The sequence below is a fragment of the Pseudophryne corroboree genome, chromosome 4 (genome assembly GCF_028390025.1).
Source record: "Pseudophryne corroboree isolate aPseCor3 chromosome 4, aPseCor3.hap2, whole genome shotgun sequence".
NCBI lineage: Eukaryota > Metazoa > Chordata > Amphibia > Anura > Myobatrachidae > Pseudophryne > Pseudophryne corroboree.
In genome coordinates, this window is record NC_086447.1 from 771187848 (window position 1) to 771203773 (window position 15926).

The 15926-nt window shown below is 47.0% G+C and overlaps 1 protein-coding gene across 6 annotated transcripts in view; it reads right to left on the reverse strand.

Moving 5' to 3' along the window:
* Positions 1 to 4842: 4842 nt before the first annotated feature.
* USP34 (ubiquitin specific peptidase 34) overlaps positions 4843 to 15926 on the reverse strand; it is a 438538-nt gene continuing 427454 nt past the window's right edge. For all 6 annotated transcript variants that reach the window (XM_063918244.1, XM_063918241.1, XM_063918240.1 and 3 more), the window contains 2 exons: positions 13371 to 13530; positions 4843 to 6126 (listed from right to left, as the gene is read on the reverse strand). In XM_063918244.1, the coding sequence (XP_063774314.1) occupies positions 5513 to 6126; positions 13371 to 13530 (774 nt within the window). In that variant the 3' untranslated portion in view covers positions 4843 to 5512. The remainder of the gene's footprint in view (positions 6127 to 13370; positions 13531 to 15926) is intronic.

Below are 15926 nucleotides of genomic sequence, written 5' to 3' on the forward strand. Positions count from 1 at the left end.
TTGGGATAGTGGGCGCTTCTGAGACCCTGTCGGCCTCTGCGACATAGGATCAGGCATGGGTTGGGACCCTGACTGTCCTGAGGTTTCAGCTTTGTCTAACCTTTTATGCAAGGAATTAACATTATCATTTAAAACCTTCCACATATCCATCCAATCAGGTGTCGGTGCCGTCGGCAGAGACACCACATTCATTGCTCCCGCTCTGCTTCCACATAGCCTTCCTCATCAGACATGTCGACACAAGCGTACCGACACCACACACACACAGGGAATGCCCTTTTTGAAGACAGTTCCCCCACAAGGCCCTTTGGTGAGACAGAGAGTATGCCAGCACACACCCCAGCGCTATATAACCCAGGAATAACACAGTAATTTAATGTTAACCCAGTAGCTGCTGTATATTGTTTTTTGCACCTAATTATGTACCCCCCCTCTCCTTTTACCCTTTTCTACCGTGATCTGCAGGGGAGAGCCTGGGGAGCTTCTTCTCAGCGGAGCTATGGAGAAAAAATGGCGCCGGTGAGTGCTGAGGGAGAAGCCCCGCCCCTCGACGTGCCCAACTGTACATATGAGTACTTTTGCCAACAGAGGTCCATATGCTGCCCAGGGCGCCGCCCCCCCCCCCCCCCGCCTGCACCCTTACAGTGACCGGAGTATGTGAGGTGTGTTTGGAGCAATGGAGCACAGCTGCAGTGCTGTGCGTTACCTCATGTGAAGAACGGAGTCTTCTGCCACCGATTTCAAAGTCTTCTTGCTTCTCATACTCACCCGGCTTCTGTCTTCCGGCTCTGCGAGGGGGACGGCAGCGCGGCTCTGGGATCGGACGACGAGGGTGAGATCCTGTGTACGATCCCTCTGGAGCTAATGGTGTCCAGTAGCCTAAGAAGCAGGACCTAGCTTCAGAGAGTAGGGCTGCTTCTCTCCCCTCAGTCCCACGATGCAGGGAGTCTGTGGCCAGCAGAGCTCCCTGAAAATAAAAAGCCTAACAAAATACTTTTACAGCAAGCTCAGGAGAGCTCACTGAACAGCACCCAGCTCGTCCGGGCACAGATTCAAACTGAGGTCTGGAGGAGGGACATAGAGGGAGGACACAGAGCACACCAGAATCTAAATTCTTTAAGTGCCCATGTCTCCTGCGGAGGCCGTCTATTCCCCATGGTCCTTACGGAGTCCCCAGCATCCACTAGGACGTTAGAGAAAATAATAATCAAAAACTCATGTCGACCTTTTGACCTACCACCCCTGTCGACCAACAGTGGTCGACCCATTGTCGGCATACTTACTGTCGACCTTACATACCACACCCATCCTAGACTACAACCATTCATATCTCAACACTGCAATTAAGGAAAGAACTAATAAGATGGAGGTCTGCCTGAAATATATTTTCAGAGTGCCATGAGCCTCGCTCATGCCCATGCTACCCTCAGCCTGGGTTTATAAAGTGGTAGAAAGGTGGTCAGTTCACCTGCAGGGGGAATCAATTCTGTCAATTCGAGATTGGGATTGCTCCCTTTGGTTGATCATATCTGGAATGCCAGTGTCTACCTGGAGGAAGCTTCCACTGGCGTCTAGTTGGCACATGGATGAGCAATCACACGCTGTTTCAGTGGCAGCTTTCCCCAGGTAGACCAAGGCCATGCACTCTGGCTGAGTTCTTAGCTGGCAGTCCTAGTCTCACACTTAGGGATTCCCAAACTGGAAGCCTGTCTGCTTTGCTTCAAAGGCAGATGGTTTTATTCCACTTCAGAAGCTTGTGTGAAGGCAATTATCAATGGATTGTCACAGACATTTTAAGGTTTCCCCAGAATAGTTCTTCACTACAATACTAGCAAATCATATAAAGTATTTTCCTCTACAGGCATATATGCAGACCACTCTCCCCTTGCGGGCCATGGTGCCTGTGACAGACGACCAGAACGGTTTTGAGCTTATATTCCAAACTCCTTTTGATCCGAAGTCCCTGAATGTTCACCTGTGATTGGACAAGGTCTTTAATCAACAGCATGGAGAAGATGGAGTTCAAACTGTCCATGGATATCAAAGATGCTTACCTGCATGTTCTCTTGGGGAGGGACACTGATGGCAGTTATTGAAGCCTTACTCATAAACCAGAGGAGTGAACATGTACATACACACACTACATGGGTGGTCCTCAAACCTCCAGTTTTCCCAACAGGTCATGTTTTGTGGGTTGCTATCTTTGTTAGTACTATAGGTGGGATAATCACTGATCCAGCAAAATACATTAACTCAGCTGTGCATGATTACAGAAATCCACAAAACATGGCCTGTTGGCGGTACCTGAGGACTGGAGTTGAGTCCTTCAACAGTTTTAGCATGGCTAAATAGCAAAACTGTAGCAAGGCATGCTGGTATGTGTAGTTCAACAACAGCTGGAGGGACAAAGATTCCCCACCCCTGCTCTACATCATACTTTTCCTAGAAAACATCTAAAATCTAGTTAAGCAAAACTGGAGAAAGTATACATTCAAGGCATCTCATTAATGTCTTAACCTGGATAAATGTAATTCATATTAACCTATCAGGCATGCATAATATTTAAGATGACACGTTTGCAGAATATGCCTCTTGTTTTTTTATTTTATGTAAAATCTTAAAAAGTATTTTTACATTTACAAAGGTTCTCCCTAAATGTATGGTCTCGACAGCAAGGATACTAATAATCAGGCAAAATATTATTTGGCCAATTTGAAATGTGTATTGGAATACAAATAGAATACAACAGTGGTTGCCAGTCCTCAAGGCACCGTAACAGTACAGGTTTGAATGATATCCTAAAACATGTGTAGTATGTTATGCCGGTGCTTGGGATCCCGGCGCCAGGATGACGACCGCCGGCATGCAGGCAGCGAGGTGAGGGCTAAAGAACCCCTTGCAGGCTCGCAGTGGGCATGGCGGCGCACCACGCTATTTATTCTCCCTCCAGGGATGGACACCCCAAGAGGTAGAATAGATGTCGGTATGCCAGCTGTCGGGATTCCGGCGTCGGTATGGTGAGCGGCAAATCAAATGCCTCCCCCTAAAACTACCCCTAATACTCTCCTTGGGCATCTGTTGGCATTGTGAGCATGGATATCCTGAAAACATGGACTTTTAGGGCGCCTTGACGATAGTTTGGTAACCACTGGTATATAATTTAAATGACATGCGTAAGTCACCAGTGATCTGTATAAAACAGGGGTTCCCAACCACTATCCTCGAGGCACACCAACAGTCCAGGTTTTAAGGATAGCTATACTTGAGCACAGGTGACTTAATGATTTAACCATGTGTGCACAAGCATGGCTATAACTCAAACCTGGACTGTTAGTATGCCTTAAGGACCAAGGTTCCGAAAACACTGGTCTAGAAGTATTCATGCATTGATTACATCAAGTCTTCAAGCTGGCCACACACTTTAAGATGATCTGTCCAACCATCCAACTAGTTGTCTGGTTGGAATGAAAATCTGATAATGGATGGATAATTGACCATTTTCTCCTAAACACTGGGAATTCGGACCGCTTTTGTGAGCCAATATTCATTTGCTTCCATACATTGACAAAATTTAGTTTCAACTAGTTGGATGGTTGGAAAGATAATCTTAAGGTGTTTTTTTTTTAGTTGAGGGGACTCTCTCTCCAACTCCTTTTAACTTTCAGTATGGCTATGAACTTAAGGCAATTATGATCATACTGTACTTGTAGGTAGTACCAAGGTGATTTGAGAGGTGTTGGTGTTTCAGATGATACGAAGAAATTAAATAATCCTGATCTTCAGTGGTCTAACTGTCCTCTGCATGTATTGTCATTTACATGGGTACTCTATTAAATATATTATTTTGTTGGTATCACACTTTAAAGTCTGTACTTGTGAAGCCCATGCTTTGCACATTTGACATAATTTCCATATCCGTTTTGGTATGTAATTAAAAATATAATATAGAAGCATTTTCCCCAATGGGATAGGTCTGGTGTCTCGGGTTGAATGGATAGCTGCGTTTTGGCATGGGGTGATAATTTAATTTGGTTTCTGCAAATTTGTCAGAAGGCGATACTTGCATCTATCCAGACACCGCTTTCATTTTCTGTACAGTACTCAGCACTACTTAATAGGGGGAAACTTGTGGAGTGAGTGTGACCAGATACTGAGATTATACTGTAGTCCCAGATTCACTGATTTTCTCAAAGCCCCATAGGACTGCTTACATAAATTGGCAAGTCCGTGGTGAGATGGTGGCGAGTTAAGGTGCTACTGCTGACGCAACCACGCTGTTGCAAATGGCACTTCTCCCCTCCCATGGTTAATTGAATTTACCGCTAAGTGTGCAGCCTTATACAGTAGTATAGCAATATTATAGTAATATAATACCCAACACAAATTCCTTAGAAAACCTTAATGGGGTATCCAACACATAGAAAAAACTTCATGGTAAACACACTGTGAAGCATGACCACAAATGTATACTTATGACAGAGTCACTGAAAGAAGTTTTTGTTTTATTATAGTTATATTCTCCAGGATGAACCATGGTAGAACAGTGATAAAATAGGTAGTCTGAAACATCGTTCACTAAAGTTTTCAAATTTCTTTTAAACAAACTATGTTTTAAAACAAAGTGTAGTATCTTTTCCCTTCGCTGACCCTTAACTGTTCATCTGGAATCCATTGGGTGTGTAACTCTTGTGGGTCTGTTTCTGCTGTCTCTCCAGCCAATAAACATTTTGTGAAACACAGACATGCGCAATACAACCTTAACAGTTTTGTAGAATCAGGTCAGTATAACGTGGAGCATTTGTATACAACTGGGTTCTCAAAGGAAACCAACATACACAAAAATGAAAAGTTGTCACAATTAGTTTAATGAAGTGCACAGAATAGCGATCAATCATGTCAATAAAATAAAACAATTATTTTTGTTTTTTTCTGTTTCTTTACATCAAGTGTGCTTTATTTCCTCCACAGGTATTCTGTTAAATAAAGCACCATATATACTGCCAGGCCACAGCTAGATAGGATTCTTAACAGAATCAAATTTCTTGTGGTTTAGTACAAGTAAACTTAATTTTGATAATAAGAACCACAGCAATTTGAGGCAACTGCCTCTATTATAAGGTACAAAACTGGCACAGAGGACACCATATTATACACGGTAAAAATGACAAGTTTAAATTACATTATATTGGGTAAGGGGTATCCCCTTCCCCATTATTCCAAGCGGCCATTTAAATGAAAGCCACTACAGCGAACCTGAATTACATAAAACATAACCATTATGATTGGCCTTTACAAAGTGTACTGCAGATGCAATTTGTTTCTTGACTTCTGCCTGACCAAGAGAATTAAGCATATAAATCTATCTTGCCATCCAAGCAGAAAGCACAAACTGAAGCACGAAAGAAAGAAAAACTGAAAAATAAAAACAAAACAAAAAACCCTGCAAAACTTGTATACAAACAGCTTAAAAAAAAAAAATAAAGACTTAAAAGCACACATGCTACAACTAATGTCAAGAAGCAGCTTTGTTTTCTTTTCCTGATATCCTGGAGACCACGAGAATCGTGGACTCGATGGTTCTGCACAGGGTGTCTAAAATGTCATTCTGCTGTATATGACTAAAAAGTCCCCTGGAATGCTCGCAATTTAATGAGACACCGAACTCCTGACTGTCCTGTGTGGGCGATGGCTGGCCGTCACATCCCCGCAAGTCTGCCAAGTCAGCCAACACTGCCGATATGGACGTGGAAGGTAGCTCGCCATCATCCTCCATAACATTTGTCTCCTTAGGACTCGGGAGTTCTTTCATTTCTTTACTGTCTTCATATTTAATGTTGCTGCCAGGCTGCTCCTCTACAGCCTGTGGCCTTGCGGGCAGCAGTATATCTTCTGTAAATGAAGATGAGACTTCTATTCTAAATTCTTTAGCAGAGAGGGGAGAGGGAGACGGTGGGTCTTGTTCAGTCCCTGGATCAATGATTGAAGAGTCTCTAGTCTCATTGTCAGATGTGCTTGTTGGGGTGGATGCTTCACGCTCATTCTTCAGGTCACTGATACAGTTGTCAACCAAGTGTTCCTCATCACTGCTAACTCGCCTCCGTTTCACCGGAGTAGCACCTTCATCGTCTGGAAAGAAGAAACATCTTTAATCATCTGAAGTTGTATACTTTATCAATTCATATAAGTTATCTGCATTAAAACTCAGGGAATCACTCATATTGGAACGTAGTTAAAATCTCGACAGTCACGATCCCGACGTTAAGCACTGTGGCTACGGTTAGGCACTAGGGAAAGGCTGCGGGAGGGGTGGGTTAGGGTTAAGTGAAAAATCAGAGTGGCGCTTTTACGCTATCTTATTTCAAACCTGGCCCATCTGCTCCCAATAGGTATGTGTACAGTGTTTACAGAGCGTACGATTGGCTAAAGTGACAAGAAATATGCAAATGTATTAAGTACTCTCTAGTTATAATGGATGGATTGAGTGCAACATTTAAAATTTGTGAGGCAAAGTGCTTGTGCGACATTACCCTTTACAGTTACAGTTCAGGGTTGAATGTTTTGCAACAACTGTACCTCACATAATAGATGATCACTGGATTTAAACTGATCAATAAACAGAGGAGTAGATTACCTATCTGAGCTACCAAGAACTGTTAAACAATTACAGGTTTGTAAAAATAGGATTTTGGTTACCTACCAGTAAATCCTTTTCTCGTAGCCCGTAGAGGATGCTGGGGTCCACATTAGTACCATAGGGTATAGACGGGTCCACCAAGAGCCATTGGCACTTTAAGAGTTTGAGAGTGTGGGCTGGCTCCACCCTCTATGCCCCTCCTACCAGACTCAGTCTAGAAACTGTGCCCGAGGAGACGGACATCTTCGAGAGAAGGATTTAACACAGATAGTGTCGAGATTCATACCAGCTCACACATACAAGGCACATCAAGCTAACTTAGCTTGTAAACTCAGCAACCGCTGAAACATTACTTACCAAGTAACAATGCAGTACTTAACTAAAAACAAAGTTGTACTGAACCAGATAACAAATGCATGAAAACGAAGCGCTAGGCGGGCGCCCAGCATCCTCTACGCACTACGAGAAAAGGATTTACCGGTAGGTAACCAAAATCCTCTTTTCTCTTATGTCCTAGAGCAGGGCTGGCCAAACCGGTCCTCGAGATCTACCAACAGTTCATGTTTTCCAGGCCTCCTGGATATCTGTAGAATTGTCGGTTAGGAATGAATGCAGCACATCTTAATCAGTAATTACTACACCTGTGCACCAGCTAGGAGGTCTGGAAAATGTGAACTGTTGGTAGATCTCGAGGACTGGTTTGGCCAGCTCTGTCCTAGAGGGATCCACAACCACATGTGCTGGGGTCCACATTAAGTACCATGGGGATGTACCAACGCTCCCAGAACAGGAGGGAGAGCACGGAGGCTGCTGCAGAACTGATTGACTGAACTTCAGATCATCAGAGGCCAAAGTATCGAACTTGTAGAACTTTGCAAACGTGTTCGACCCAGACCAAGTTGCAGCTCGGCAAAGTTTTAACACCGAGACACCATGGGCAGCCGCCCAGGAAGACCCCACCTTACGAGTAGAGTGGGCATTGACAGACGTAGGACACGGCAAGCCTGCCATAGAATACGCACGCTGGATAATGAACCTGATCCAGCGAGAGATCGTCTGCTTAGAAGCAGGACACCCAATTTTCTTGGGATCATACAGGACTAACAGAGAGTCCGATTTCATGCGACGAGTAGTCCTCTTCATATAGATTTTCAGAGCCCTTACAACATCCAAGGACTTTGATGAAATTGAGGAGTCCGTAGCCACTGGAACCACAATAGGTTGGTTGATATGAAATGCCGACACAACCGTCGAAGAAACTGCTGACGTGTCCGGAGCTCAACTCTATCTTTGTGGAAGATCAAGTATGGGCTTTTACAGGACAAAGCCCCCAACTCTGACACACGTCTAGCAGAAGCTAAAGCCAACAACGTGACAGCCTTCCACGTAAGAAATCTGAACTCAACCTCCTGTAGAGGCTCGAACCAGTCCGATTAGAGGAACTGCAACACCACGTTAAGGTATCAAGGCGCCGTAGGCGGTACAAAGGGAGGTTGGATTGGTTACTCCTCTCCTAGCCTGTATCAGGGTAGGAATAACCTTGTTCGGAATGCTCTTCCGAGCTAGTATCAGGCGTTCAACCTCCATGCCGTCAAACGTAGCCGCGGTAAGACTTGACAGGCGAACGGCCCCTGCTGCAGCAGGTCCTCCCGAAGAGTAAGAGGCCTCGGCTCTTCTTGCAGTAGATCCAGAAGATCTGCGTACCAAGCCCTTCTTGGCCAGTCTGGAGCAATGAGGATCGCTTGAAGCCTTGTTCTCCTTATGAGCTTTAGAACTCTTGGGATGAGTGAAAGCGGAGGAAACACGTACACCGACTGGAACACCCACAGAGTCACTAGGGTGTCCACCGCCACTGCTTGCGGGTCCCTCGACCTGGAACAATACCGCTGAAGCTTCTTGTTGAGACGAGAGGCCATCATGTCGATCTGGGGTACGCCCCAAAGATCGGTTACTTCCTTGAACTCCTCCGGATGGAGGCCCCACTCCCCTGGATGGAGATCGTGTCTGCTAAGGAAGTCCGCTTCCCAGCTGTCTACTCCCAGAATGAAGATTGCCGACAGCGCCAACACGTGCTTTTCTGCCCAGAGGATGATTCTCGTTACCTCTGCCATTGCAGCTCTGCTCTTCGTTCCGCCCTGTCGGTTTATGTAAGCCACCGTTGTCACATTGTCAGAAGATGGGCCGCTTGGAGAAGACCGTTGTAGACGGATCTTCGTTCCAGAATGTTTATCGGCAGGCCGGCTTCCAGACTTGACCCCCTTCCTTGGAAGGTTTCCCCTTGAGTGACTGCGCCCCAGCCCCGGAGACTTGCATCCGTGGTTAGAAGGATCCAGTCCTGAATCCCGAACCTGCGGCCCTCCAGAAGGTGAGGTAATTGCCGCAACCAGAGGAGTGAAATCGTGGCCTTTGGCGACAGATGTATTCTCTGGTGCATGTGTAGATGGGATCCCGACCACTTGTCCAGGAGATCCAGTTGGAAGGACCGAGCGTGAAACCTCCCATACTGCAGAGCCTCGTAAGAGGCCACCATCTTCCCCAGAAGGCGAATGCACTGATGAACTGACACCTGGGCTGGCTTCAGGACATCCCGGATCATCGTTTGAATCACCAACGCTTTTTCCTCTGGGAGAAACACCCTCTGCACCTCCGAGTCGAGGATCATTCCCAGAAAGGACAACCTCCTGAGTGGTTCCAATTGTGATTTTGGAAGATTCAGGATCCAACCATGTTCCCTGAGAAGCTGGGTCGTGAGTGTTATGGACCGTAACAGCTTCTCCTTGGACGATGCCTTCATCAGCAGATTGTCCAGATACGGAATTATGTTCACGCCCTGTCTGCGGAGGAGAATCATCATTTCAGCCATCACCTTGGTGAATACCCTCGGTGCTGTGGCGAGCCCAAATGGGATGGCCTGGAACTGAAAGTGACAGTTCAACAATGCGAATCGAAGATAAGCTTGATGCGGCAGCTAAATCGGAATGTGGAGGTATGCATCCTTGATATCCAGGAATACTGGGAATTCCCTCTCCTCCAGACCTGATATCACTGCCCATAGAGACTCCATTTTGAACATGAACTCCCTCAGAAAGCGGTTTAGTGATTTTAAGTTCAGAATGGGCCTGACCGAACCATCTGGTTTCAGTACCACGAAAAGGTTTGAATAGTAACCTTTGTTTCGCATATGAGGAGGTACTGGTACAATAACCTGTGCCTCCACCAATTTCTGGAAGGCTTCTTGCAGGACAGTCCTGTCTGCCAGCAGAGCTGGCAAGCCTGATCTGAAAAATCGGTGAGGAGGGAGATTTTGAAATTACAGCCTGTATCCCTGGGGCACAATATCTTGCACCCAGGGGTCCAGGCCGGAGGACACCCAGACATGACAGAAATGTCTGAGTCTCGCTCCCACTGGCCCCACCTCCAGGGCGTGCGGAGGACTTTGGTGTACCTGAAGCAGGTTTCTGTTCCTGTGAACCTGAAGCCGCAGGTTTCTTGAACTTGGGCCGACCTCCCCAAAAGAAGGTGTTGGACGGCTTTCTGGGCTTGTTAGACCGAAAGGGCTGTGATGTACAGTAACTGAAAAAAAGGGTTTTTTCGGAGCAGGTGTAGCTGAGGGAAGAAATGGTGACTTACCAGCCGTAGCTGTGGAGATCCACGCATCTAACGCTTCCCCAAAGAGAGCCTGACCCGTGTAGGGTAGGGTCTCCACACTTCTCCTGGATTCCGCGTCGGCAGACCACTGGCGCAACCACAGTCCTCGACGAACTGATACCGACATGGAGGAAATCCCCACAGCCATGGACCCCAGGTCTTTCATGGATTCTACCAGAAATCCTGCCGAATCCTGAATGTTACGTAAAAACAATTCAACATCACATTTCCCCATAGTATCCAAGTCCTCAAGTAACGTGCCTGACCACTTTATAGCTTTGGCAATCCAAGCACTGGCAATAGTGGGACGTAGGATCGCCCCAGAAGCCGTGTACATGGATTTGAGCGTATTATCAATTTTATGATCAGCCGGTTCTTTCAAGGCGGTAGATCCTGGAACAGGTAAAACCACCTTTTTTGAGAGTCTGGATACTGACGCGTCAACAATAGGCGGGTTTTCCCATTTTTTCCTATCCTCTACCGGGAAAGGAAACGCTACCAGAACCCTTTTAGGTATCTGGAATTCTTTATTCTGGTTTTCCCAAGCCTTTTCAAATATAGCATTTAATTCCTTTGACACAGGGAAGGTTAGCAAGGTTTTCTTATTTTCAGTGAAGTAAGCCTCCTCAACCTGCTCGGGTGTTGTATCAGCAATATTCAACACATCCCTAATAGCCTCTATCATCAACTGCACCCCTTTTACAAAAGCTGCAGCCCCCCCGCAACACATCCCCATCACTGTCTGCAGTATCAGAATCGGTATCATCCTGCATGATCTGAGCAAGAGCACATTTATGGGAATATACAGCGGGGAGCCCTGATGTACCAGAACTGGGCCAGACTGCCATAGAGTTCTGTAAAGCTTGAGTTGCAGATTCATTTTGTGCAACCCTATTTGAAATCTGAGAAATCATAGATTTGATAGAGGATAACCACTCAGGCTCCTTTGCTGGAATCTGTGCTAAACCAGTGCAATCCTGATTACATGGAATGGGATCATCCTCAGAGGACATATCCTCTGCAGCATATGACAGAGTCCCTGGACATTGCTTAATGGAGACCACAGACACTCCACACACACACAGGGGAGGGCAGAGTTTCACCCCCAAGAATGGCAAGAGAGACACAGAAATTGGAGCCAACCCACACACAGCGCTTTTAATATAAAGGGAGACGCCCTATCAGTGCTGACTGTTAAATGGTTACACAGTCGTTTTACAGCCTCCCCCCCATCCTTCTACAACCCCCTGGTATCGTGATAGATAGCTGGAGTTGCTGTGGAGGGACTTGCTCTTCACTGACAGCGTTGTGCAGGCAGGAAAATGGCGCTGAACGCTGCTGGGTCAGCTGAGAAGCTCCGCCCCCAAAATGGTGCTGTCTTCCCGCTCTTCATAGGATTATACTGGCCTGAGGATTTGTGCTGGCTGAGATCCGGGACCCCGACAGGCTGTGTGACCAGTGTAGGCGCTGGCTCAGGGCGCACCTCACAGCGCCGTACTATGTACCGCTGAGCCTCAGGAGCGCAGTTAATACTGCGCTCCTACCCTTATGCCACCATCGTCACACCTGCCCCCTGCTTGCTAGCGGGGGTCGGTGACTCACTCGCCATAAATCTTCAGCTCTCTAAGGGGGTGGCGGCATGCTGCCGGGGTGAGCGATTCCCTGTGGCGGGGAACGATCTATCCCCTCAGGAGCTCAGTGTCCTGTCAGCGAAGATAGTGGCTCAGACCCCGCAAGGCGGACACTTCTCCCCCCCTTAGTCCCACGAAGCAGGGAGGCTGATGCCAGCAACCTCCCTGTAAAATATTAAACTCTAAGATAAACTTACTAGAGAAACTCTGTAGAGCTCCCCTAGCTGTGACCGGCTCCTTTCGGGCACATTTTCTAAACTGAGTCTGGTAGGAGGAGCATAGAGGGAGGAGCCAGCCCACACACTCAAACTCTTAAAGTGCCAATGGCTCCTGGTGGACTCGTCTATACCCCATGGTACTAATGAGGACCCCAGCATCCTCCAGGACGTAAGAGAAATCAACGTTACATAGAAGATAAAAAAATCTAGAACAATGGTAATGTGGACGTGCCTGTAAGCCAGGGGTAGGGAACATCCGGCCCACGGGCTGTATATGGGCCGCATAGACACTTTGCCCGCCCACAGTACCGCAGGAAAGGTGGAAGGAGGGGGACTGCATGCAACAGAGGAGGATGAGGGGTAACCTGGCAACTGCACGCGCGCTGGGGGGGGGGAGATAGTCTGGCGCTGTGGTGGGACACAGTGGATGAAGGTCGGGAGAGGGGCAATGGGAGCCTCCCATGTAATCTCTCCCCGCTCTTCCTCTCTTACGCAGTTAACTTCAGCCTCGTTCCTCTCATCCTCCTGAGTGCAGAGGACTGGATGAGTCTTGAGGGGGTGGTGGTGCGATCGTGGCTAGGAGGAACAGCACTGTAGCACCGAGACTGAGCCACGCTGTCATCAGTGTGTGGCGCAATGTGAATTTGGCTCATACTGCATGGCGCAATGTGAATTTGGCTCATACTGCATGGCGCAATGTGAATTTGGCTCATACTGCATGGCGCAATGTGAATTTCGGCTCATACCGTGTGGCATAATGTGAATTTCGGCTCACACTGTGTGGCATAATGTGAATTTCGGCTCACACTGTGTGGCGCAAAGTGAATTTCGGCTCATACCACGTGGCATAATGTGAATTTGGCTCATACCGTGTGGCATAAGGTGCATTTCGACTCATACCGCGTGTCGTAATGTGAATTTCGGCTCATACCGCGTGTCGTAATGTGAATTTCGGCTCATACCGTGTGGCGCAACGTAAATTTGGCTCACTGTGTGGCGTAACATGTATTTTGGCTCAATATAGCTCATTTTTAAGTTGATGACTTTTGTATGGCCCCAAAAAGATTTTATAAATATCCAAATGGCCCTTGGTAAAAAAAAAAAAAAAGTTCCCCACCCTTACTGTAAGTCATTGCTGTATTTATTTAGATAAGACCAAGCTGAAACTTTTACTTCAGACAATAACCCAAAGATCGAAATTTCAAGTATTGGGGAGGAATGAGCCCCTTCAACACTCACCTTTAGTTTTACCTTCTTTGGATTCTTGCTCTTGTAATGAATTGGATTGCTGCTGGCAGGCCCTGCACTTGCTCAGGAGCTCTTGTAATGTTGGTATTAAGGCTGCATTCATCTGTTTTGGAGTGTGAACTGAAAGGAGTAGAACCAATGCTCTGAGATCCTAAATCAGATGGGAAACAAAAATAAGATTTTAAACCTACCGGTAAATCTTTTTCTCGTAGTCCGTAGAGGATGCTGGGGACACCGTAAGGACCATGGGGATAGACGGGCTCCGCAGGAGACATGGGCACTTTAAGAAAGACTTTAGATCTGGTGTGCACTGGCTCCTCCCTCTATGCCCCTCCTCCAGACCTCAGTTAGAGAAACTGTGCCCAGAGGAGACGGAGAGTACGAGGAAAGGATTTTTGTTAATCCAAGGGCAAGATTCATACCAGCCACACCAATCACACCGTATAACTTGTGATATACTATCCAGTTAACAGTATGAAAACGACATAGCATCAGTCCAAGACCGATGAGACTATAACATAACCCTTATTTAAGCAATAACTATATACAAGTCTTGCAGAAGTAGTCCGCACTTGGGACGGGCGCCCAGCATCCTCTACGGACTACGAGAAAAAGATTTACCGGTAGGTTTAAAATCTTATTTTCTCTTACGTCCTAGAGGATGCTGGGGACTCCGTAAGGACCATGGGGATTATACCAAAGCTCCCAAACGGGCGGGAGAGTGCGGCTGACTCTGCAGCACCGATTGAGCAAACAGGAGGTCCTCCTCAGCCAGGGTATCAAACTTATAGAACTTTGCAAAGGAGTTTGAACCCGACCAAGTAGTAGCTCGGCACAGCTGTAGCGCCGAGACCCCTCTGGCAGCCGCCCAAGAAGAGCCCACCTTCCTAGTGGAATGGCAATCCCGCTGTAGAATGTGCCTGCTGAATCGTGTTACAGATCCAGCGAGCAATAGTCTACTTTGAAGCAGGGGCACCAATCTTGTTGGTTGCATACATGACAAACAGTGCTTCTGTTTTTCTTACTGTAGCCGATCTGACCACGTAAATTTTCAAAGCCGTGACCACATCAAGGGACTCGGGATCCTCCAAGTCACGAGTAGCCACATGCACCACAATAGTTCATACGAAAGAATGAAAACACTTTTGGCAGGAATTGAGGACGGGTCCGCAATTCTGCTCTATCCATATGGAAAACCAGATAGGGGCTTTTATGTGATAAAGCTGCTAATTCCGACACTCGCCTAGCCGAAGCCAAAGCTAATAACATGACCACCTTCCAAGTGAGATTTTTAAACTCCACCGTTTTAAGTGGTTCAAACCAGTGTGACTTAATGAAACTTAACACCACGTTAAGGTCCCAAGGCGTCACCGGAGGTACAAAAGGAGGCTGAATATGCAGTACTCCCTTCACAAAAGTTTGTACTTCAGGGAGAGAGGCCAATTCCTTTTGAAAGAAAATGGATAAGGCCGAAATCTGAACCTTAATAGATCCTAATTTTAGGCCGAAATTCACTCCAGTTTGCAGGAAGTGAAGGAAACGGCCCAGATGGAATTCTTCCGTAGGAGCATTCCTGGCCTCACACCAAGAAACATATTTTCGCCATATACGGTGATAATGTTTAGATGTCATGTCCTTCCTAGCCTTTATTAGCGTAGGAATGACCTCATCCGGAATACCCTTATCCGCTAGGATCCGGCGTTCAACCGCCATGCCGTCCAACGCAGCCGCGGTAAGTCTTGGAATAGACATGGCCCCTGTTGCAACCGGTCCTGTCTTAGAGGAAGAAGCCGCTGATCTTCTGTGAGCATTTCCTGCAGATCCAGATACCAGGTCCTTCGTGGCCAATCTGGGACAATGAGGATTGTTCTCATTCCTCTCCCTCCTACCATTCTCAACACCTTGGGTATGAGAGGAAGAGGGGGAAATACATAGACCGACTGGAACACCCACGGTGTCACTAGGGCATCTACAGCTACTGCCTGATGGTCTCTTGACCTGGTGCAATACCTCTGTAGCTTCTTGTTGAGGCGGGACGCCATCATGTCTATCTGTGGCAGTTACAACTGACTTGCAATCTGTGCGAAGGCTTCCTATAGAAGTCCTCTCTTGGATGCAGGTCGTGTTTGCTGAGGAAGTCTGCTTCTCAGTTGTCCACTCCCGGAATGAACTGCTGAAAATGCGCTTACATGATTTTCCGCCAAGCGGAGAATCCTGGTGGCTTCTGCCATTTCCACTCTGCTCTTTGTGCCGCCTTGGCGGTTTACATGAGCCACTGCGGTGATGTTGTCTGACTGGATCAGAACCGGTATGTCGCGAAGCAATGTTTCCGCTTGCCGAAGGGCGTTGTATATGGCCCTCAGCTCCAGGATGTTGATTTGAAAACAAGTTTTTTGACTTGACCCAAAAACCTTTGAAGTTTCTTCCCTGTGTGACTGGTCCCCCACCTCGGAGGCTCGCGTCCGTGGCTACCAGAATTCAGTCCTGGATGGCGAACCTGCGACCCTGCAGAAGGTGAGCACTCTGCAGCCACCATAGGAGAGACAC